Below are 25,255 nucleotides of genomic sequence, written 5' to 3' on the forward strand. Positions count from 1 at the left end.
CAAAACCCTGTCATTGTGGTTGTATACAAGCCTCCAGATGCAACTTCCCAGCAAATTCCAGAAACAACTTTTGAAAACTGACCAGTGTCTGGAAAATCTCCTAACTCCTGTCCCAAACATATTGCTACTGGAAGATTTCAACTGAGACACCTAAAATGGAGGAGTGTAGCAAATAATATTTCAGCAGAGATCACCCCAGGAGGCAACACTGCAGGAGAAACACTACAAGGAGGAACACTGCAGTGTTCCTCCTTTCTTATGTTCATATATTCTTATAACCATACTAGGCAGACTGTTCCACTCTTCAACATAAGAACATAGAAAGGAAGAACACTGCAGTAGGCCTGTTGGCCTATACTTGGCAGGTCCTTCACAAATCCAACCCACTAACAGAATAAATGCTACCCAAGCAATAAGCTTGGGTTCACCAATCTTTTCAAGATTGGTGGACTGACCACATCGACTCAAGGCTGAGGGACTGATTACCTTAAACTCCTCCTGTTCTTCAACATTCTCCTTTGTATGGACTGATGAAGCCACTGTGTGGCGAAACGTTTCCTCAATAAAGATACCCAAGTGTTGTACATGTGTCTAATTTATCAACTTGTCAGTTCTCTGAACCATTCATCTACATTTATCCAACCTAAATTTGAAACTACCCAAGATTTTAGCTTTGATAGGACCTTGGGTAGCTAATAAGAGATTGGACAAATATATGAGTGGGAGGAGCATGTATGTATATACAATACATATATATATTTTATGATGTTTTCATGTGTTTTATGATTGTTCATGGTTCAATAGGTTAAGGAAGCAGTATTGTATTAGATTTCTCTACAATATATTGGGGCACCAAACATTCGCGATTTTTCAATATTCGCGAGGCTCTTGATCCCGTAACCCTCGTGAATGTTGAGGGAGACCTGTACTGTTCCAGTCATGGTATTGTGTCTTTTTGTTCTTTTAGAAGGAACATAACACAGTGTTCACTAAAAGGTGTTAGCAGTGTTAAAAGGATGTTAAATTTATAATTTAACACAAGTGTTAGTAACTCAGTAATGGAGGAAAACAGAGAATTCTATTTTAGTTTTCATATTATTTCAAACAAATCTATATACACTACAATGTTAGAACCTAGGTATCAATATACATCAGTGAACAAAGAATCTCTCAATATACATCAGTGAACAAAGAATCTAGGTATCAATATACATCTAACACAAGTGTTGATACAAAACAATATTTTGATCATTGAAATGGATTTCATCTCTTGTAAACCTCCCAGATACAGTGATACATCTGGCTATAGTGAAAATACTGTGAAACATCGCTGTACATTGCCTGGCAGGCGATCAGGTTTGATCCTAGGAAGGGGAGGCATAGCTGCAGTCCCTCAGATCATGCAATCGCCTGGCAAACAGACAAATGTAAAATTTTTCAATTGCTGTAATAGTTATATATAAAATTTCGAGAACCGAAACTCTCTCCATCTCTAAATTCTAACTTAACACACATCCTCTTCAATATACATTTTCAATATATATTAAAATAATCCCTTCAAAATTATCTATGAACACTGTTTTTACTGATGCTTACAAAGTCAAAATTAAAAAAAAAAAAAATTGTACAGCCTTATAAGCAGATCATGGGAGGTGATGGTCCCAGAACATTATTAATAATAATAATAATAAAATAATACAATAAAAATTAATAATAATAAAAATAATAATAATAGCTCCATGATAAAATGACTCAGAATGTTTGGTGAGAAAGTCATGAATGTTGTCAGGACCAGTGACTACAGCACCAGGAGCAAGGTGCTAGTAACACCTGCTACTGAATAAATTACTAAATCTAAAAAGAAATACTTTTGCTTCTCTTTTTGGGTCACCTGCCTCCATGGGATATGACCAGTGCAATGAAAAAAAAACTTTATAAAAGTGTTTCTTCTTTTTCTGGCCAGCCAACCTAGGTGGTAGATGGGAGGGCTCTTACAATAACAATAATAATAATCATAAGATTAATGACTATGAAAACTACAATAACAATAATGATAATAATCATAATAGAGAATAACAAGCACAATACCGCGACTGGAACAATACACAAATAACCCGCACGTAGGAAACTGAAACTCACGATGACTTTATGGTCCAACTTGGAACATTACCAAGGAAAGGGAGCCAATATTTATACAAGAGAAAGGATAGGATGGTAGTAACAGAATAAGAGGAGGTAGCAGTGTAATTGTAGTACTAGTAGTAGTACAACAGTGGCAGAGGCAGTAATAAGAAGGTAGTAATGGAAGTGACAAGTCACAAAGTGAAGTGTTAGTGTAGTAGTAGTAGACTACCATTACACTAGTAGTAGTAGTAGTAGTAGTAATAGTAGTAATAGTAGTAGTAGTAATAGTAGCAGTAGTAATAGTAGTAGTAGTAATAGTAGTAGTAGTAACAGTAGTAATAGTAGTAGTACTAATAGTAGGACTAATAGTAGTACTACTAATAGTAGTACTACTAATAGCAGTACTACTAATAGCAGTACTACTAATAGTACTACTACTAATAGTAGTACTACTAATAGTAGTACTAATAGTAGTACTACTAGTAGTAGTACTAGTAGTAGTACCTTTCAGCCATCACAAATCCGGCAATCAGTCATCTGGTTCCATCAGTTATCTGGCACTAATTTCGGCTAGCATAATTTCAAACTTAAAGGGTTGCCACACCAACCTGCTGCTACTGTTTGGTGGCACTACTTGCTGCATAAGTCAGTCTAATTTCTTTTTCCCCATTTATTGTTTAACCTGCTTACTTTTAGCCTTAGCCATGGTTCCAACGAATAAAAGAAATGCTTCTTATTGTGTAAAGTACATACACAGTACACTGTCCATAAAAGATAAGGTGGCTTTGAAGCCACTGTCAGCTGCCACTAGCTCAGTGTTGTGATGCAGGGGAATATGCTTTATTATTGTGCTAATATCAACATCACAGCTTATTTACCTAACACAACTGATCTAATATGACATATTAAACAATATAAATAACATAAAAACATGGTAAATACTCCAGAATGAAAAATATTTGGCATAATACCGAGCGGTTCGATGGAGGTATGAAGAGGATATGGGATACAAGTACCATCCTCCTATCCCTGTCTCGGGGGCTTATATTAGAGAAAACAGAGTAGCACAAGATTAACCCTTTGAGGGTCGACAGGCCCTCTCCGAAACTCGTTCTCAGGGTCGGCCAAATTTCAAAAAAAAAAAAAATTATTTTTTCTTATGAAAAAATAGAGTTTTTTTTTCTAAACATTATAGGATAAACAAAAAAATTTTACCATCAATACTTACGGAGATATGGATGCATGAAGTTTGCAGAAAATGAGCTGCGTATGGCAACAGCGGCGACTGCCGCTCACCCGGTAAACTTTGATTTACTTGTATTTGAAGGTTTGTTGTTTTTTTCACTATTTTATTTTTTCACATAACTTATGTGGCCTATGAGACCAAAGTAAGGTGCAATGTACATATATACACTCGTTGTATACAACACAATAAGCACACAAACATAATTATCAATATATTGTTTACAAAACTTGTTTACAAAAACAAACAATACAAAACATTGTTTATTATTGTTCTATAATATATATACCAATATACAGTCACTGAACATATTCCTATTAGTTCTGCAGCTTGTGGAACTCTGAAACATGGTGTCATACACAATGGTGTTTTATCTTTCTCCCTCATTCTATCTCTTTCAATCTGTCTCTCTCTTTCTATCTGTCTGTCTATCTCTGTCTCACAGGTACACATAAATACAAGTAAGTATACATAGTATAAATTACCTAGGATAACCCAAGAAATCCAGACAAAGTGCTATACTCTGCTTGAAGATGTGAGTAAAAGTGATGACACAGTCTTGTGGCTCTCTGAGACAGAGAGCTAGACGGATAGACAGATAGACAGGGAGCTTGACAGACAGACAAATAGACAGACAGAAATGTTAGTGTACCAGTACCAGTGTACTAGTGTTCCACCCTCCTCCTCCTCTTCTTCCTCTTCCTCCTCTTCCCCCTACTCTTCCTCCTCTTCCCCCTACTCTTCCTCATACTCTTCCTCTTCCTCCTCTTCCTCTTCCTCCTACTCTTCCTCTTCCTCTTCCTCCTCCTCCTCTTCCTCCTCCTCCTCTTCTTCCTCTTCCTCCTACTCTTCCTCCTCCTCCTCTTCTTCCTCTTCCTCCTCTTCCCCCTAATCTTCCTCCTACTATTCCTCTTCCTCCTCCTCTTCCTCTTATTCCTCTTCCTCCTCCTCCTCTTCTTCCTCCTTCTCCTTCTCCTCCTCGTCCATAGTGTAAATTACAAGGAGTCGGCAGCTGTCAAAGTGACATATTGGCTCATTACTCTTTCCCCCTCCGGCCTGTCAAAACAATGGGGTCGGATGCTGCTTCCCCTCCTCCATTCTATCTAATTATCTTTCTCCCTCATTCTATCTGTCTGTCTATCTCTGTCTCACAGGTACACATAAATACAAGTATACATAGTATAAATTACCTAGGATAACCCAAGAAACCCAGACAAAGTGCTATACTCTGCTTGAAGATGTGAGTAAAAGTGATGACGCAGTCTTGTGGCTCTCTGAGACAGAGAGCTAGATGGATAGACAGGGAGCTTGACAGACAGGCAAATAGACAGACAGAAATGTTAGTATACCAGCAAAAACAAAGGGAGGGCGATGTTCATCTCATCTTTTGGCATCAGCTCTACCCTCATTTACCCTCATCAAACGTCAGCACTTATCAGATGTTATCTCCCCTTATCTTGTTACTGTCATGGGTGAACATTTATTATTACATATTATTATTATTACCTATTATTATTATTATGTATTATTATTATTATGTATTATTATTATTATGTATTATTATTATGTATTATTGTTATCATTACGTATTCTTCTTCTTCCTCCTCCTCCTCTTCCTCTTCCTCCTCCTCCTCCTCCTCTTCCTCCTCCTCCTCCTCCTCTTCCTCCTCCTCCTCCTCCTCTTCTTCCTCCTCCTCCTCCTCTTCTTCTTCCTCCTCCTCCTCCTCCTCCTCCTCTGCCTCCTCCTCCTCTTGCCTCCTCCTCCTCTGCCTCCTCCTCCTCTGCCTCCTCCTCCTCCTCCATTCTTGGAACAAGTTTGAAGAGCTTGTAGTTCATAATCACTATCATTATCATCACCAATGCTCACATCTGAGTCTGGGATTTGGGAAAATAGGAGTTTCCTCTTTGATTCTGGTACAACTGAACGACGGCCCAGCACCAGAGGTGGAAGGCTGTGGGTTGTCTGGGTTTTCCTCACTATTACCCATATTATGGTCATTAGTTTCGGTCAAAACCTCACCAGAACCTTGAAACTCATCTTCACTGTCACTTCCATCTGTATTAGAACTGTCACTGGGGAACAAAAGTGTCCCAATTCGCCGAGGAGTGAGGAACTTCTTACCGCAGGGCACGGTGGAAATTGTGTACTATGATGGCATTCCCACAATGCACCACTGGGTCCCAGATTTTTTTCCTACTGCGCACACCCACCACACAGACCCATTCTCTCACATCTAGGCTTATCAGCCTTTTCCTGCGAGATTTGAGGCCGCTAGAATTTATGCGTACTAGTACGTCAAAAACCCCTACGCGTAAGACGTACTAGTACGACCAAAACCCTCAAAGGGTTAACCGAGATATACACTCAAAATGTACCATAAAACTGAAACAAAACAGTTTTCTCTACATAGATTATCATACATAGCATCATATGTGTGGAGAACCTAGGATAACCTAAAAAAGTCAGACAAAATGACTTACTTCCAGTACCTGACTTGAGCTGGCCATATATGATTTTTGGTAAATATTTTTTTTCTCAGTTGTTTGTTGGGCTATCTTGAAACTTGGGCAATGTATGATGGAAAGATGCTTCTTAACATACACCAAAAATGAAAGAAATTGGACGATAAATAACAGAGTTCACTTCTCAGCCATTAGCAGCCCCTTAGCAGCATATTTTTGTATGGTTTTTATGGTTGTATTCTCGTTTTTTTTGGGTCTCGTTTGGTAGAATGGAAGATATATTACAGAAATAGATATGATTTTGATTGGTTTCATCACAAAAAGTATCTTGAAATTGAGCTCAAATTAGAGGAAATGTTCAATTTTTGCCATGTTCAAGAGTAAACAAATGATGTCACCGTCCAATACATGTCCAACTGGTCAGTCTCATACATAGTTACAAATGGGTTGACATTATTCATACAATTATTGCAATAATGCAGTAGTCTGCATAACAGTAAATCTTCTATTTTTTGTGTGAATAAAAATTCAAAAAGGAAAGCAAGAGTAATATAAGAGGGGCCTTGAGATGTGACTAATGAACAGAGAAAATGTTATTTTAGTGCCAGGAATGTCTGCATTGTTTATTCTAGACCCTATTTTGAAATTGCCATCATTAGAAATTTGTGGGATATTGGCCAAATTGACAATTTTTAACCACTATACTGGGTAGTTGAAACAGGTGAATGGGCAGTTTCTTGTACTCAGTCGACAGAATAGAAATAAGAAAGTTTATTCAGGTATGTACAAATAGTTACATATATTATCATACGTAACAGCATGTCTAGAGAGCCTAGAATAACCCAAAAAAGTTAGACAAAGTGACTCATTTCTATTGAGGTCCTTAACCCTTTGACTGTCACAAGCCCCTTTCTGAAACTCATTCTGTCACAAAATTTTTGGAAAAAAAAAAAAAAAGTTTTTTTCTTGTGAAATGATAGAGAATCTTTTCCTGGTGATAATGACACCAAAAGTAGGAAATTTGGTCGAAAACTCATGGAATTACGCTCCTGCGAAGTTAGCAGTCTCGGCAACATATACGCATCGGCGATTTTGCCAACTTTGAGCCCCGTTTTTGACCAATTCCGTTGTTCCAGTTGACCAAATTCATAGCTATTTCTTTAGAACTCTATTTTTTCTATCAGTTGAGTATAAGAAGCCTCCCATTTACTGATTTGAACTACCCAATAAAGTGGTCAGAAATTGGCAATTTGGCCAATTTCACACAAATTAAAAAAGACGCCAATTTCAAAATAGGGTCCAGAATAAACAATGTAGACATTCTTGGCACTAAAGTAACATATCCTCCGTTCATTAGTCACATCTCTAGGCCCCTCTTATATTACTATAGCTTTCTATTTTGATTTTTTATTCATACAAAAAATGCAAAATTTACTGTTATGCAGACTACTGCATTATTGTAAAATGGGTATAAATAATATCAGTGCACTAGTGAAAGAATATTAGACTCCCCAGTTGATGTATATTGGAGATGTGGTGTGATCTGCTTACTCTTGAACACTGGTAAAAATTGAACATTTCCGCTACTTTGAGCTCAATTTCAAGGTCGTTTTCGTGAAACTAATCAAAATCATCTCTATTTCTGTAACATGTTTTCCATTTTATCACGTGAGACCATGAAAATGAGAATACAACGATAAATACTATACGAAAATACACCTCGAAGTCGGCATTTTAATAATAAAAAAAAAACGGTCAGTTTTTTTTTCTCATTATGCACTGCGTGCTCCAGGATTTTTTTATGTGGTGCACACTGACCACACAGACCCATTCTCTCACATGTGGGCCTACCAGCTTTCTCCTGCTTGATTTGAAGTCGCTAGAATTTTTGTGTATTAATACGTCCTAAACACTGGCTCATAAGACGTGCATATACGACCAAAACAGTCAAAGGGTTAAAGATCATCATGTAGTCGATGGGTTTTAATGCATAATAAACCAGCTAGCCATTTTGTATAACAAACCAGAAACAAGAACAGATCTTACAAGATCTGTTCTTGCAAGAGCTGCACTGAAGTGAAGGTTCAGTGCAACGCTTGTACAGTGGACCACCAGATAACGTAATTAATCTGTTCCAGAGAGAGTGTCTTATACCAAATCTGACTTAATCCGAATTAATTTTCCCCATAAGAAATAATGGAAGTCCAATTAATCCGTTCCAGACACCCAAAATAGTAAACAAAATAATTTTTTACATGAAATATACCTTTCCCTACACAAAAAAACAATGAGACATGCAGAGTAAAACATTACTAAAATGACATTTACCTTTATTGAAGACTTATTGATGAATGATGAGATGCGAGGAGGGGAGAGGATGGAGGTGTACTATTGTTTGGAAGGGAAATCCTCTTCCATAAAGACTTCAGGTACCAAGTCCTTTTCTGGGGTTACTTCCCTTCTTTGTTTTTTAATGCCACTAGGACCAACTTTAGTCACTGCACACCTGTGGCACTAAATATCTGTCCAGAGAGCTCTGCTTCTGGCATCTCTAAGATTTCCCTAAAATGGGACACAACATTGTCATTGTAGATGTTGCCAGCACGGCCTGCAACAGCTGTGTCAGGGTGATGTTCATCCATAAATATTTGCACATAAGAAAACAGGAACACTGCTGCAGGCCTGTTGGCCCATACTAGGCAGGTCCTTCACAAACCATCCAACTAACAGAATCGTATTTGCCCAAACCAATTTTCAATGCTTCCCAAGCAATAAGCTTTGATAATTCTATTCACTCATTCTCAAGTCCCACTTAAATCAAATCATGTGTGTGGGGAGTACCCTGGCTGGTGTGTGGGGAAGTACCCTGGCTGGTGTGTGGGGAAGTAACCTGGCTGGTGTGTGGGGAAGTACCCTGGCTGGTGTGTGGGGAAGTACCCTGGCTGAGGTCAGTGGTCACCTGCGGTCATACCTGTCCTAAGCTCTGGGAGTTAGCATGGGGTGTTACCAAGTACCATGGCTTGTTGTAGTGTTTTAGAATCTCAGGTTAAAGTGTTGAAAAAGGAGGTTCTACTTTTTCAGGAGGAAAATAGGAGGCTGAAGCTTCGCCTAGATGAGTTTGGGAGCGAGTGTGAGAAGGATTTAGCTGGTAAGGAGGTAATGGTCACTAGCAGTGATAGTGGCAGCCACTTTAAGTGGCAAGTGGTTTACAGTTCAGGAAGAAGGAAGATAAGGAGGGTTAACAAAGAAGATGTGAAGGTAGGAAATCGATTCTCTGTTCTTCAGGACGCGTGCACTTCAGTGGTTATTGAGGTTGAAGGTACCACTGATTCCCCTGATAATCAAGGTAAGAATACCACATATCACACTATACCACGTATCACACTATACCGTGTCACACTATACCACGTGTCACACTATACCACGTATCACACTATACCACGTATCACACGTGGTATAGTGTCACACTCTCAGGTAAGATATATGGACCATGCTATTTGTAACAGAGACAGGAAGGTCACACAGAGAATGTGCCTTCCAGGAGCTGGTGTTGGTGACATAGTCAGCAGGTTGGATAATATTACGTCAGGTAATGGGAACAAGCCCATTGTCTGTCTTAGTGCTGGGGGTAATGACATTGGGAAGGGCAGGAGACAGGAGCTGCTGGATAAGTACAGGTCAGCCATAGAAGTAGTTAGGTCTAAGGGAGAGATCTCAGTCATGTGTAGCATCTTGCCTAGAAAGGAAGTGGGCAATGAATGGATGTCTAGGACAATTGGAATAAATTGCTGGCTAGACAGGCACTGCAAGGAACTTGCAATCCCATTCATTGATAACTGGGGCCTATTCTTTGGCAAACGTGATATGTATGCAAGGGATGGGGTTCATCTCTCTGGGGATGGAGTGGTTGCATTAGCCAATTTGATTGAGAGGGTAATTGATGACTTGTCTAGGAATTTAAACTGATAGATTATAGAGGTATGGGTGCTTGTGGGAAACAATCAGGCTGCAGTATTAGGGTTAAAAACAGCAGTTATTACTGGGATACCTCAGGGATATGTTTAAAAGACAATATTCAAAATAAAGTTGCTAGTAAAGGCAAATCAATTAATCAACAAACAAAGAGAGATAGCAGAGGGCAACGAGTGACTAGCTCCCTTAAGGTTTACTATACAAATAGTAGGAGTCTAATAAGATAGATGAGCTAAGATTACTTACAAGTGTAGGTAATATAAATATTATTGGTATAACAGAGACCTGGTTCAACCTGAAAGTAGAGAAATGCCTTCTGAATGCAACATACAGGATTATAAACTATTCCACACTGATAGTGTCAACAGGAAGGGTGGTGGAGTGGCAATATATGTCAGAGAAAATTTAAATTGTTGTCTTAGACATGATATAAGATTAGAAACATTGAACACAGAATCTGTTTGGCTACAGTTTCTCGAGGGTCATGACAAATTAATTTTGGGTGTGATTTATAGGCCCCCAAACCTTGATAGGGAGTGCAGTAAGCTCTTATGGGATGAAATTCATAAGGCATCTAGATATGAAAATGTTGTGATAATGGGAGATTTTAACTTTAGACAAATTGATTGGAACAATATGACAGGAAATCTTGAGTCTAGTGACTTTCTTGATACGGTTCAGGATTGCTTTTTAGAACAGGTTGTGACAGAACCAACTAAAGGAAACAATCTGCTTGACTTGGTTCTTGCCAACAAAAAGTCACTAATTAACAATCTTGAGGTTAATGATGAGCTTGGGGAAAGTGACCACAAATCACTTAGTTTCAATATATCATGGAATTACCCAGATAACTGCAATCAAATCTCTGTCCCAGGGACTGAAAAATTACCTGGGTGGGCTAAATTGGGATGTCCTGACTATAGGTCAGGTAGGTGATCTTGGTTGCCAATATGACATTTTTCAGAGCATAGTTCTAGCTGCCCAGACAACTTTTGTTCCAAGTAGGGAAATTAGATCTAACAAAAATGATCCCAAATGGATGAACAATAGATTAAAACATCTCATTGGTCAAAAGAGAGACATATATAGGAGTATCAAAAGAGGGGATGGGCAGTTAAGAAATCAATATATTCAATTAAAGAGAGAAATAAAGAAAGGAATAAGAAAAGCAAAAAGGGATTATGAGGCTAAAGTCGCAAGGGATTCAAAGACTAACCCAAAAGGATTCTTTCAGGTATACAGAAGTAAGATTAGGGACAAGATTGGCCCACTTAAGAGTAACTCTGGTCAGATCACTGACGGTGATAGGGATGTGTGTGTGAAATTCTCAATACCTACTTCCTCTCAGTTTTCACCCAGGAAAATACTAGCGATATTCCTGAAATAATAGATTATGAAGAACAGGATGATAAACTATGCATGATTGCGGTAACTAATGACATGGTCCTCAGACAAATAGAGAAACTAAAACCTAACAAATCCCCAGGCCCTGATGAACTGTTTGCAAGGGTGTTAAAGGAATGTAAAGAGGAACTTAGCATACCTTTGGCTAATCTTTTTAGCCTATCACTACAAAATGGCTTAGTGCCTGATAAGTGGAAAATGGCAAATGTAATACCTATTTACAAGGCAGGTGACAGGTTCTTGACTTCGAACTATAGACCAATAAGCCTTACCTCCATAGTGGGAAAATTTATGGAATCAATAATTGCCGAAGCAATTCGTAGCCATCTTGATAGGCACAGATTGATTAATGAATCTCAACACGATTTTACAAAGGGGCGTTCCTGCCTTACGAATTTACTAACATTTTTCACTAAGGTGTTTGAGGAGGTAGATCATGGTAATGAATATGATATTGTGTATATGGACTTCAGTAAGGCTTTCGATAGAGTTCCACATCAGAGGCTATTGAGGAAACTTAAGGTACACGGAATAGGAGGATAAATTTTTTTCCTGGGTAGAGGCATGGCTGACAAATAGGCAGCAGAGTTTGCATAAATGGGGAGAAATCAGAATGGGGGGGACATCAAAAGCAGTGTTCCTCAGGGGTCAGTGTTGGGTCCATTGTTGTTCACAATTTACATAAATGACATAGATGAGGGAATAAATAGCGACATAAGCAAATTTGCTGATGACACCAAAATAGGCCATCCAATTCATTCTAATGAGGACACTAGAGCACTCCAGGATGATTTAAATAGACTGATGCAATGGTCAGAGAAGTGGCAGATGCAGTTTAATATAGACAAATGCAAAGTTTTAAATGTTGGACAGGAAAATAACCATGCGACATATAAACTAAATAATGTAGATCTTAATACTACTGATTGTGAAAAGGATTTAGGAGTTCTGGTTAGCAGTAATCTAAAACCAAGACAACAGTGCATTAGTGTTCACAATAAAGCTAACAGAATTCTTGGCTTCATATCTAGAAGTATAAATAATAGAAGTCCTCGGGTTGTTCTTCAGCTCTTTGGTTAAGCCTCATTTAGACTATACTGCTCAGTTCTGGTCACCGTACTACAGAATGGATATAAATGCTCTGGAAAACGTACAGAGGAGGATGACAAAGATGATCCCATGTATCAGAAATCTTCCCTATGAGGATAGACTGAGGGCCCTGAATCTGCACTCTCTCGAAAGGTGTAGAATTAGGGGGGATATGATTGAGGTGTATAAATGGAAAACAGGAATAAATAAAGGGGATGTAAATAGCATGCTGAAAATTTCCAGCCAAGACAGGACTCACAGCAATGGTTTCAAGTTGGAAAAATTCAGATTCAGGAAGGATATAGGAAAGCACTGGTTTGGTAATAGAGTTGTGGATGAGTGGAACAAACTCCCGAGTACAGTTATTGAGGCTAAAATGTTGTGTAGTTTTAAAAATAGGTTAGATAAATACATGAGTGGGTGTGGGTGGGTGTGAGTTGGACCTGACTAGCTTGTGCTGCTGGGTCTGGTGCCATGCTCCTTCCTTGAGTGAAGGTGACCAGACTGGGTGGGTCATTGGGCTAATCTGGGGGGGGGACATGGACCTGCTCTGCATGGGTCAGTAGGCCTGTTGCAGTGTTCCTTCTTTCTTATGTTCTTATGTATGTGAGGAAGTACCCTGGCTGGTGTGTGGGGAAGTACCCTGGCTGGTGTGTGGGGAAGTACACTGGCTGGTATGTGGGGAAGTACTCTGGCTGGTGTGTGGGGAGGTACCCTGGCTGGTGTACCACCATCACTACCCCCTTTTACCACCACCACTTTCGTATCTTTCTACAAATTTTTTCTTGAATTCTTTAGTGTTTCTCATCCTCTTTACCAAAGGGCTGGCACTAGAAGCTTTCTTTGGGCCCATGGTGGCTTATTTAGCAGTTACAAGCACTAAAAACAATGGAATACAAAATGTATTGCATGTACGTGTGGAATCGTCCTCAGTGGCTGGCAAACAATGGCACACTGGCTGTACATGGAGTGTCTGGGCATCTCAAGGTGCACGGACATGTTCAGAGCGAATGACTTTAACCGAGTTCAGTGTCGTTAACTTAGCCAATATTTTGGCGCAAAAACGTTACTGTATCCGATGATGTCTTAATCCGGGGGTCCACTGTATAAACCTTGTTGAATTTAAACAGCACTACAGAAGGAATACTAACAAAATAGCTATGAGTTTGGTAGACTGGAACAATGAAATAGGCCAAAAGTAGGGCATAAATTGGGTAATCCGGCACCCTATAGGGCCCAATGATGCCAGATTTGTGATGGCCGACCTGTAGTAGTAATAGTAAAAATAGTAGCAGTAGTAACAGTAGTCACAGTAATAGTAGTAGCAGCAGTAATAGTAGCAACAGTAGTAGTAGTACGAGTAATGGAGGTAGTCTAAGAACAAGAAGAAAACAGGGCACTGCAGGATAATAATAGTCCACGAGAGTGAGAACAAAACACAGGAAAAAACTCTTATTACAAGACACACCAGGGAAGATGAGAGGAAAGCTAAAGACACAGAAAGAGAGAAGAAGTAGGGAAAGGAGGAAAAGAAAAAATGATGTTAAGTCATAAGTGTTGTGAAGTTTGGAACATTTGACAATGTAATGTGAAAGGAAGGTGTTTACAGAGACAAAGCCACAACTAAGATTTATACTAGGAGAGCTGTGTGTAAGTGATGCTTCAACAAGACAGATGGTGTCTGTGAAGGCTAGAAGTGTAGTGTGTGTCTGTGAAGGCTAGAAGAAGTGTAGTATGTGTCTGTGAAGGCTAGAAGTGTAGTGTGTATCTGTGAAGGCTAGAAGAAGTGTAGTGTATGTCTGTGAAGGCTAGAAGAAGTGCAGACTGTGTCTGTGAAGGCTAGAAGCATAGACAGTGTCTGTGAAGGCTAGAAGGGTAGACAGTGTCTGTGAAGGCTAGAAGGGTAGACAATTCTGGCAGAGGACTAGTCAATAGGATAACTGTGATCTCTAACATGACAGAAAAAAGCATAACTAGCATTGGCAAGTCTAACACTTCTTTTGTGTTCTTTAAGTCTCTCCAAAGTATTGGAGAGGACAAGAGGAGCAGGAAATAAGTGGACACCAGAAGCATCAGTAGCAGGAAGAGAGGTACCAACTACATTACCATGAAGGTTGTTAGTTTGGTGAAAAGTAAGCTTGATGTCTAAGGAAAAGAGGGACTCATTAACCCTTAAACTGTCCAAATGTAGATATACATTCGCCTACGCAGCGCTCTGAATATTTTGAAAAATAAAAAAATCTTTTTCTGTTTTTAAATTAAAGAGCATATTTTTATAAATGGCATAGGATAAAAAAAAAAAATTCGGGTCAGTACTTACCAAGACGTAAGCCCGCGAAGTTGGTGCTAAATGATGAGGTGTCGGCAACATGGAGCACTGCCGCTTGCAGAAATAATAAACATTTATCATTTTTTTTCCAATTCTTTTCTATTTTTTGTTGTTTTCATGTTATGATAATAATGTTTTGTTGCAGATCTTTTGATTTCACAGCCAGTTCTTGTTGAGACAAATGTTTGGTACTGAATTAGTAATCATACTGTCACAAACACACATGTTCACACTGATAAATGAATTTGTACACCTGGTTCAATCACATACTATTGTTCACATATACAGTGGACCCTCGCCTAACGCTATTAATCCATTCCTGAGAGCTCAATGTTAGGTGAAATTATCGTTAGGCGAATTAATTTTCCCCATAAGAAATAATGGAAATCATATTAATCCGTTCCTGACACCCCAAAGTATGAACAAAAAAAAATTTTTACCACATAAAATATTAATTTTAATACACACAAACTAAAGAAGACATGCACAGTTACATGACACTTACTTTTATTGAAGATCTGGTGATGATTGATGGGATGGGAGGAGGGGAGAGTGTTGATGGTGTTAGTGTTTAGAAGGGGAATCCCCTTCCATTAGGACTTGAGGTGGCAAGTCCTTTTCTGGGGTTACTTCCCTTCTTCTTTTAATGCCACTAGGACCAGCTTGAGAGTCACTGGACCTCTGTCGCACAACATATCTGTCCATAGAGGCCTGTACCTCCCGTTCCTTTATGACATTCCTAAAGTGTTTCACAACATTGTCAGTGTACAGGTTGCCAACACGGCTTGCAATAGCTGTGTGAGGGTGATTTTCATCAAAAAAGGTTTGCACTTTAAGCCACATTGCACACATTTCCTTAATCTTTGAAGTAGGCAACTTCCTCAATTTCTCTATCCCCTCCTCCGAAGCAGTTTCCTCAGGTCTGGCCTCTTGCTGTTGAAGATGATCTAGCAGCTCATCAGTGGTTAGTTCTTCATTGTCTTCCTCCACCAACTCTTTCACATCCTCCCCACTAACCTCCAACCCCAAGGACTTCCCCAATGCCGCAATGGATTCCTCAACTGGCATAGGATTCACAGGGTTAGCCTCAAACCCTTCAAAATCCCTTTTGTCTACACATTCTGGCCACAGTTTCTTCCAAGCAGAGTTCAAGGTCCTCTTAGTCACTTCCTCCCAAGCCTTACCCATAATGTTTACACAACTGAGGATGCTAAAGTGATCTCTCCAAAACTCTCTTAGAGTCAATTGAGTTTCTGAGGTCACTACAAAGCACCTTTCAAACATAGCTTTTGTGTACAGTTTCTTGAAGTTGGAAATGACCTGCTGGCCCATGGGCTGCAGGAGAGGAGTGGTATTAGGAGGCCAAAACTTGACCTTAATAAAGCTCATTTCTGCAGAAAGTCGCTCTGCCACATCTGAAGGATGACCAGGAGCATAGTCTAATTCCAGGAGGCACTTAAGGTCTAATTTCTTTTCAATTAGGTAATTTTTCACAGTGGGGGCAAATGCATGGTGTAACCAGTCATAGAAAAAGTCCCTAGTGACCCATGCCTTACTGTTTGCCCTCCACAGCACACACAAATTAGCCTTGAGGACATTGTTTTTCCTGAACACACTGGGAGTTTTAGAGTGATACACCAATAAAGGCTTCACTTTGCAATCACCACTAGCATTGGCACACATCAACAGAGTAAGCATGTCTTTCATAGGCTTATGTCCTGGTAGTGCCTTTTCCTCCTGAGTAATGTACGTCCTGTTTGGCATTTTCTTCCAAAACAGGCCTGTTTCATCACAATTAAACACTTGTTCAGGTTTCAGTCCTTCACTGTCTATGTACTCATTGAATTCCTGCACATATTTTTCAGCCACTTTGTGGTCCGAACTGGCAGCCTCACCATGCCTTGTCACACTATGTATGCCACTACGATTCTTAAATCTCTCAAACCAACCTTTGCTGGCCTTAAATTCACTCACATCATCACTAGTTGCAGGCATTTTTCTAATTAAATCATCATGCAACTTCCTAGCCTTTTCACATATGATCGCTTGAGAGATGCTATCTCCTGCTATCTGTTTTTCGTTTATCCACACCAATAACAGTCTCTCAACATCTTCTATCGCTTGCGATCTCTGTTTCGAAAACAAAGTTGCACCTTTGGCAAGAACAGCTTCCTTGATTGCCGTTTTTTTGGCCACAATAGTAGCGATGGTTGATTGGGGTTTTGTGTACAACCTGGCCAGCTCGAAGACGCACTCCACTTTCATACTTAGCAATGATCTCTTTCTTCATATCCATAGTAATTCTCACTCTTTTTGCTGTAGGGTTGGCACTAGAAGCTTTCTTGGGGCCCATGGTGACTTATTTTGCAGGTGCAATCACTAAAAAGGCTGTGATAATGTGAAATGTTCCGATTGTATGCTTGGAAGCGACTGCAGTGGCTGGCTTGTAAACACTGGCACCCACCGAACAAGTGAGGCGGGCTCAGGCCGCACGTGGACGCGTCTCGAACGAACCGCGTTAAGCGAGTTTTTTAGCGCTAGCCGAGGCAAAATTTTTGCATTAAAATGTATCGCTAGGCGGATTTAACGTTATTCGATGCATTCGTTAGGTGAGGTTCCACTGTATATACAAGGGATTTACAAGTTGCATTTATGTTTCTAGAAGTCCACCACTGTATGGTACTCCAAGAAGCATGGATTCATACAGAGTGCCACCCCACATTGCTGACACATGTATTGTGTGTCTTTTTGCACTCAGGGTTGCTGTTTAGTGTAAGCACACACAACACACTTTTCTGAGAGTACTTCTTTGGAGTAGATGGTAATGGTATCAGGCAGTGACAGTTAGAGATTATTCGGTCGGGCACTTCCCCCTCTTCTTGTGGAGTGACAGGTCACTGTTGTGGGGTGACAGGTCACTGTGAAGTGACAGATATAGGTGTGGTACCATACTTTTTCGCTATCAACTTGATGATATTGAGGGTGAATTCTGCATATCGTTGTCACTTCCCAGTCTTTATTTCATACACGTTGAAAGCACTGAGCATTGCAATGTCTACAAAGTGGAAAAAAACTTTTATATACCACTTGCGACTCCTATGCACACAGTCAACAAACCCTATCATCATGTCACACTTGTCAACTAGTCGCATATTGTTCGCATAGTCGATGACAGCAGCTGGCTTTACAACAGGTGCATTGTTAAACCTGCTCAGCCTGTCTGTTTGTACCATCTTGTTTCTGTGGATGGTTGACAGCAACATCACGTCCCATTTGTCATGCCACGTCAGTGCCATGATGTCACTGGCATGAAATGCTTCTACTGGACTTCCTCCATTGAACCTTGACATGTGTTTTCTACTTCTTCTCACTGTTCCACATATATCAGTACTGTTCACACGTAGGAAATCAGTGAGCATAGGGCTTTTATACCAGTTGTCTGTGAACAATGTATGACCTTTGCCAAGGTATGGCCCCATCATCTTGCGAAGAACATCCCCAGAAATGCCCAACATGCGCCTGGTATCACCGAGTGTATTTTTCCCTGTGTAGATAATGACATCCAACACAAGACCAGTCTCACAGTCACACAACGAAGAGTTTTATACCAAAGTGATTACGTTTGCTTGGTATATATTGTCTGAATGACAGCCGTCCCTGGAACAGAACTAAGGACTCGTCGACAAAAATGTTCTTGAATGGATAAAAGTAGGCGCTGAATTTTTGCTTCAGATACATAAACAATTCCCGGATTTTGTATAAGAGGTCATTTCTGTTTGGCGTATTCCTGTCTGAGAAGTGTAAAATTCGTAGCAACAGAGTGAATCTGTTACAGGGAAGGAGGTCACAGAAGACTGGAGTACTGATGAAGTGGTCTGTGGACCAGTAGTGTGCTATATTGTTCTTACAAATGTGTGGCATAAGCATGACAGTGCCAAGGAATAAATACATTTCAGCCACAGTTGTATCTTTCCACCTGCGCAGCCATGAAGACTCTGAAACATCTGTGTGGTCCATTGTATACTGGTGGTACATGTTGATCTGGGTAACAATTAGGTTCATTATCAACTCATCAAAGTATAGTTGAAAATAGTCTAACTCTGTAGTCTCATTTGTGATGGGAGAGTGTGGCATGATGCCACTTCCACTGGCATCAAAATTGAAAGGATGTGGCAGAAATGGTGTACTTTCTGTCCAGTTCCATTTGGGGTCACATGGTGCAGGGTGGACCTGTGGCATGGGGGAGCAGTAGGGAGGTCAGGAGTGGAGGAAGCACATGGTTGAGAAGGTACTGGGTGGTCCTTTGTCTGCCCACTCACTGCGCCACGAGGTTCAGGCACCATGCCACCCCCCCTCTTCCTCCATCCCAGCATATTCACCTTCATTATCACTATCACTATCAGTGGCTGGGGTTTCGGATCGTGACCTGCCACGACCCTTGCCACCGACTACATGTGGCACACTGCCTGAACATAGGTTATGACGCCTAAAAGTACATTTCACTGGGGGAAAATGATAATCACTTTCACTCGATGAATCGTCTATCGGCATAAAATCGATTTCATCATCGTCACTTATATCACTTTCACTATTGTTATCACCATAATGCATGGAAAATTATAATTTCCTCTTGCAGAGTTGCCTTTGGGAAGAAACACTAGCAACCCCAGAGGGGTCTGTTGTGGCCACACTGGCCACCTCAGAAGTGCTGGGCTGAGGGTCTGGTATGGCCACACTGTCCACCCCAGAGGTCATGGCCTGAGGGTCTATTGTGGCTACATGGCCACATTAACCACACTGGCCACCTCAGAAGTGCTGGGCTGAGGGTCTGGCATGGCCACACTGTCCACACTATCCATGCTGGCTACCCCAGAGGTCTTGGCCTGAGGGTCATCTAGGTTATCAACAAAAGTTTCACTAATTCCTTGATCTTCAGCGGCTATATCAGAGTCAAAACCACTAAACTCGCGTTCTGTATCACTTTCCGGGAATAGTAGAGTACGTATTAATACACCGAGGCGTCAGTGAATCACGGGGGTTTACCATGATGTTGACCCAAAATGGAGCTGAAACTAACTGATGTTGCCACTCAGTACCCCAGCATCCTTGATTTTTTTCAATGTGTGCACATCCATTCTCTCATGCCTAGGCAATTCAGGCCTATCACGCCAATTTTGAAGGAATGAAAAATCAAACACTGATCTACGTTCGGAGCCTGCCGCACGTGAACGTATATCTACGTGTGGACAGTTTAGGGGTTAAGATTTAGATGGAATTAACAACTGCAGGGGTCCAGACTCCCGATCTGAAACTTGTACATGTGGTTCAAGAATTTAAAAAAAAAGTTTTATTTTTATGAAATGGTAGAGAATCTATCTGAAAGTAATAAAACAAAAAGTATGAAATATGACAGAAAAATGATGGAAGTAAGCTATCAGAATTTTGCTGTGTCAGCAATATTTATGGGTCTGTGATTCAGCCCATTTTGATGCCTATTTTAGGCCAATTACATTGTTTCAGTCGACTAAATTCTCAACAATTTCACTAGTATGCCTTCTATTTTATTGACTAAGCACAAGAAACCACCCATTCGCCTATTCCAACTACCCAATAAAGTGATCAAAAATTGGTAATTTGGCCAATAGCACACAAAATTCAGAAAGTGCCAATTTCAAAATAGGGTCTAGAATAAACAATGCAGACATTCATGGCACTAAAATAACATTTCCTCTGTTTCATTAGTTACATCCCCAAACCTCTCCAATATTACGCACAAGTTTTGTTTTGAGTTTTTATTCATACTAAAAAAAAAGAAGATTTACTGTTATGCATTATTGTAATACAGTGGAACTTTGGTTTTTGTATGTCCAGGCTGGAGAAAATTCTCAAATATTTCTGCAATCAAAATCATCTCTATTTCTGTAATATATCTTCCACTCTATCCAATGATACCAAAAAAAAAAAAAAAAAAAAACATCCAAAATTACACTGCAAAGTCACTATTTTAAACCAAAAACTAGGTCCCTTTTTTTTATCATGCACTGCGTGGGGTAGGGCTTTCTTTTTTTATGGTGCAGCTTATCTGAGCTTATGATATAGAACTATGGCACTGACCATTAAGGGGTCAGTGATGTACCCCACCAAGGCAGGGTGACCCAAAAAAGAAAATCAAAAGTTTTAAAAAAGAAAAATTAAAGTTTTCCTTTTTAAATTTAGTAATGTATACAAGAGAAGGGGTTCCTAGCCCCCTTGCTCCCAGTATTTTAGTTGACTCTTACGATATGTATGGCATGTCATAATATATATATATATATTGTTAACACCCTTTTGGGGTTACCTGCTTTGCTGGGACACAGCCGGTTTGTTAAAAAAAAAAAAGTTGTCAACACACTGGCTATTACCCAATGAGGCAGGCGACCAAAAAAAAGAAAGGGCAAAAGAGTACATATAATAAAATAATAATAATAATAATAATAATAATATATTATATATATAGCAGAAAAATAGATTATGTAATATTTCTTACTAAAGTAAAATATAAACATACAGTAGACCCTCATATTATATGGTAGTTACGTTCCTGAAAATGCCATGTTAGATAAATCCATATAAACTGAAGAACTTATGGGAAAATTAAGGTTACATTCCCAGGATACTCCCCCCCCCCTAAAAAAAAAAAGCCAAATAACTTTTTTTTTTTTTAGACATCAAGATCTTACAAAAATAAAAATGATGATGTTGTTTTTCTTGCTTAAGACCACAAATGCAACAGAAATATTATTTACCTTAAAATGTGGTTGCTGGTGTATGTCAGTGATTGTGAAGAGAGTGGATATGCATGGTGTGGCTCTACTGGGCTGAGGTGGATGGTTGTTGGTTGGCAGCAGAAGTGAATGGTTGAGGCTCTGGTACTAAAGTTGATGGTTGTATTGGAGTGTGCATAAATTCTGTAATGGATCTCTGGCTTCTTTACCCTGCAGTACATTATACAATAATCTATAAGCTTGGTACTGCCAGGTGGAGTCAGAGTCCATTGATGCAACTATTTTTTTCATCATTTTTCTTGTGTAGTTTCACTTGAATGACTTAATAACTCCCTGATTCAGTGATTGTATTAAAGATGTTGTATTTGGAGGTAAAAATACAACTTTTACATGTGGGGTCACATCCAGCAAAGCTTCTGGATGAGTACAGGAATTATCAAGAATAAAGAGAGCCTTGAATGCAAAGTTCTTGCTGTGCAGGTAAAAACTTGACTTCAGGAATAAAGTTATGCTTAAACCAGTCAATGAATATTTCCTTTGTTATGCATGCTGACTGGTTTGACCTCCAAATTACTGGTAAGGTGTTTTTATCTACACCTTTCAAAGCACGAAGATTGTTAGAGTGGTAAATAACCATGGGCTTACACTTGAAATCATCTGACATATTACCGCAAAGAAGCAAGGAGGAGCGATCCTTTGCTGCCTTGAAGCCCGGTGCAGCCCTGCAGAGACAGTGGTTTCACCCACAGCCAGATGGCAGCCTGAGCTAGGGAAATATTCCACGGGCGATGCTCTAAATTTTTTCCCCTTCCACAAACCAAACTGTGTTAAGTTAATTTTACAAAGCGTTGTATAAAATTATGCTGCAGTTTTTCAATAGCGTAATAACCAAAGTGTGCCAAATAAATCCGTAATATGAGGGTCTACTGTAGTAGGTTCACCGGTCTTGTCCTGGCCCGGGTCTTTTCCAGATGGTGACTCAGCACTGAGGGTATACTGTACATAAATCAATATACAGTGGTACTTTGAGTTTCGAACAGCTCCCAACTCAAACAATTATGTAAGTGTATTTTTTGCAAGTTCTGTTCTAAGTGTATTTTTGGGGGTCAGAAACAGACTAATCTAATATACATTATTCCTTATAGGAACAAATTTGTTCGGTATTGGCACTCGAACAGCCTTCTGGAACAAATTACGTTTGTAACTCGAGGTACCACTGTATTTAAATTTCTGATGCAAGAGTTGAAGTTGATCATTAAATTGAAGACTGACTGAACAAACTTAATGACTTAAGTTAACCTGACTAGAAACAAAACACTGTTTTGAGGCCTAATAACTGACCAACTTTTAGATAAACTTTTGTTGTAAAACAACTGACCTTTTTAAATAGACTGACCTTGTTTTAATACTGCTCTTTCCCCACTAAGATATGTCAAGGTGAAAGAGGAAACACATCAACTATCACTCACTTTTCACCTATCTTCCCCACCAGGAAGCCATGTGTCCTCCTCCCCCCAAAAGCATTACACCAACTATCATAAACACGAAGCCATAAGTTGTTGAGAATTACTGGTCTTGTATCTTCCACAGTCTGGCTCAAGAAGCCATAAGATAGGATCTGATCTACCATCATCCACCCACCTACCAAGCAGCTTCATTTTCTCAGTGAATTTTCTGCATTGCCATTAAAGCCAAAAACTTTTTGATGGCATGTATCATATCATCTGAGCTGGTCAGTTATGTAGTCTCTGAAGATACATATAAAATTAATACATAACATTACATAGCACTGTACCAAGCTATAATAGTTAGTGCTGTAAAAAATACATCATAATGTATGTAATGTATAAATGTACGTATATCTCAAATGTATGAACATTATCGCGTTCGCCAGACTCATCCATCAGTGCGTTCAAACATCTGTGACGGAACAAACTTTGTTCTGAGTCTTAGAAAATGGTAACACAGGGAGGCACATTTGTTCAGCTTTATGAGAGCTGAAAGTTCAAGTGAACACCACCAGAGATGAACACTGCTACAGTGTTAGAAACTTGCAACATTTACAAGAAATGTTGGATTACATGCTATGTAAATCATAAGCTTCTTGAAACCAACCACCAAAATGTTAGTCTGCCCATTTAAAACCTTCAGTTAAATATTAATAATGTTTATAATAATCTTTGGCCCAGAAATGTGGGTATAACATCTTTGTAAAGTTGTTATATGATGCCTGCTTTCCTGTATATTAAGTGTGGGCATAACATCCTTCAAAAGTCGTTATATGATGCCAGTTTTCCTGTACAATAAATGAAGGTATAACATCTTTCAATATTGTCACTACACACGTCAACTCCTGTATTACACTAAAATTAAATATACAAAAAGGCAGGTTTGTAATATACATATAGGCAGGTTTATAATACATAAGAATACAGAATTATCTCAAGGATAAAGGTACCTGTCATCTAACACCCGAGAAAATCGTGTTTTTATCCCCCAACAACTTCAGGAAGATACAATCTTAATGACCTTGCTTTAACAAGGTTAATAAGACTTCACAAATTAGATAACTGTAGAATTAAGAGTGCCAAAGCTGTTAATTAAGTACTGGTGCAAAATTATCTACAAGTTAATGAAGGTAATTACAGTACAGTTGTACTACAAAATTTGCAGCTTTCAAAAGTGGCATTGCTTTGATTATCAAACAGTTTTATTGAGGAACTTCTGAATAGATGCCCGGGCTTACAAATATCCTCAGTGATTGAGATATCCAATATGTCTTTAGTTGGTAAATGACTTTTAAACCAATAACCACAGGATTTTGTGCAGCAATGGGCCAGCCAGGGTTGCAATTTGGGCAGCTTAAGCCAGTACTTTAATCTGGGCAGTTTAAAAAAAAAAATTGTAAAATGCTTAAAAAAATAGAGAAATCATTTTTGAAAATATGAATTTTCAGCATAAACGTGAAACTTCCGAAAATATGATGCTTTTCTTTTTAGTCACTAGTCAATATAATACAGTGCAAATTTTATATTAATTAATAAAGTATTTGCTACCTTGCAGTTGTTCCACAGTTGTTCAAAATGTTCACCAGACTTCCCGTGTTCCAATGGATTTCTTCAGGTCACTCTTTTTTGTGTGTGTGTATGACTGATTTTGCCGCTGAAGTGAATAGTTTGTTGTGCACCGCGTATCCATCCTGCAGAAGGTAGTGCAGGAGCACATGGATACACAAAAGGCCTAGGAACTAGGGCTCAAAAGGGTTAACACAGTACATCTGGCTTTACATCCTTTTGCAGGAAGGCCAATACTAATTGAGATTTTATCAATACAGTCAGCTCATAAAGCACCACTATGTGCAGTCAGCTCTCTTACAAAGCTCATCTACTCAGTAAAATTTTTCATAAACATGACTGAAAAAGTTCATCCAATATGGAACAGCATGGACTATGAATATCCTTTCAGCTGCTGTGTAAAAGAGCTTTATAAGAAAGCTGGTTGTATTTAAAAGAGCTTCATAAGAAAGCTTGACTGAATCCCTTTAATCTGCAGTACAAACATTTTCCCAGCTGTAATTTATTAATTTATACAGTCAATGGCTCCTGATGTCTTAAAAAAGAGTTGATAAGAGCCAGATGAGGCACTGCTATGACCACCACCAGGGGTGTCATTGTGATGGAGGGATTGTCTTGGCAGTCTGGCCTTTACCCAAATTTGGTTTGGATCCAAACCACGACATCTTCCACTCTAGTGTCTCCCGCAGCAGCCTTTCCTCCTCGGTCGTCATGTTGAGCAGCGTCGCCACGGCGCGAGTCAGGTGAACCGCCTGCAAAACACCAAGTCTTATTAGCATTTTTGCTTTTTTAA

The 25,255-nt window shown here is 39.4% G+C and overlaps 2 protein-coding genes across 2 annotated transcripts in view; both read right to left on the bottom strand.

The window, feature by feature from the left end:
* Positions 1-1,076: 1,076 nt before the first annotated feature.
* On the bottom strand, positions 1,077-16,889 carry LOC138854112 (tigger transposable element-derived protein 1-like). Its single transcript, XM_070095247.1, has 2 exons — positions 8,721-16,889; positions 1,077-8,672 (listed from the first exon to the last, which is right to left on the bottom strand). Exon 1 carries the CDS (start codon positions 16,887-16,889, stop codon positions 15,189-15,191), a length of 1,701 nt encoding a protein of 566 aa, XP_069951348.1. The 3' UTR covers positions 1,077-8,672; positions 8,721-15,188.
* The window catches only part of LOC128705044 (golgin subfamily A member 1-like), a 152,703-nt gene continuing 143,574 nt past the window's right edge, over positions 16,127-25,255 (bottom strand). Inside the window, exon 9 of the mRNA XM_053800296.2 lies at positions 16,127-25,214. Within this exon, the coding sequence (XP_053656271.2) occupies positions 25,056-25,214 (159 nt within the window). The 3' untranslated portion in view covers positions 16,127-25,055. The remainder of the gene's footprint in view (positions 25,215-25,255) is intronic.

The sequence above is a fragment of the Cherax quadricarinatus genome, chromosome 49 (assembly GCF_038502225.1).
Source record: "Cherax quadricarinatus isolate ZL_2023a chromosome 49, ASM3850222v1, whole genome shotgun sequence".
Taxonomy (NCBI): domain Eukaryota; kingdom Metazoa; phylum Arthropoda; class Malacostraca; order Decapoda; family Parastacidae; genus Cherax; species Cherax quadricarinatus.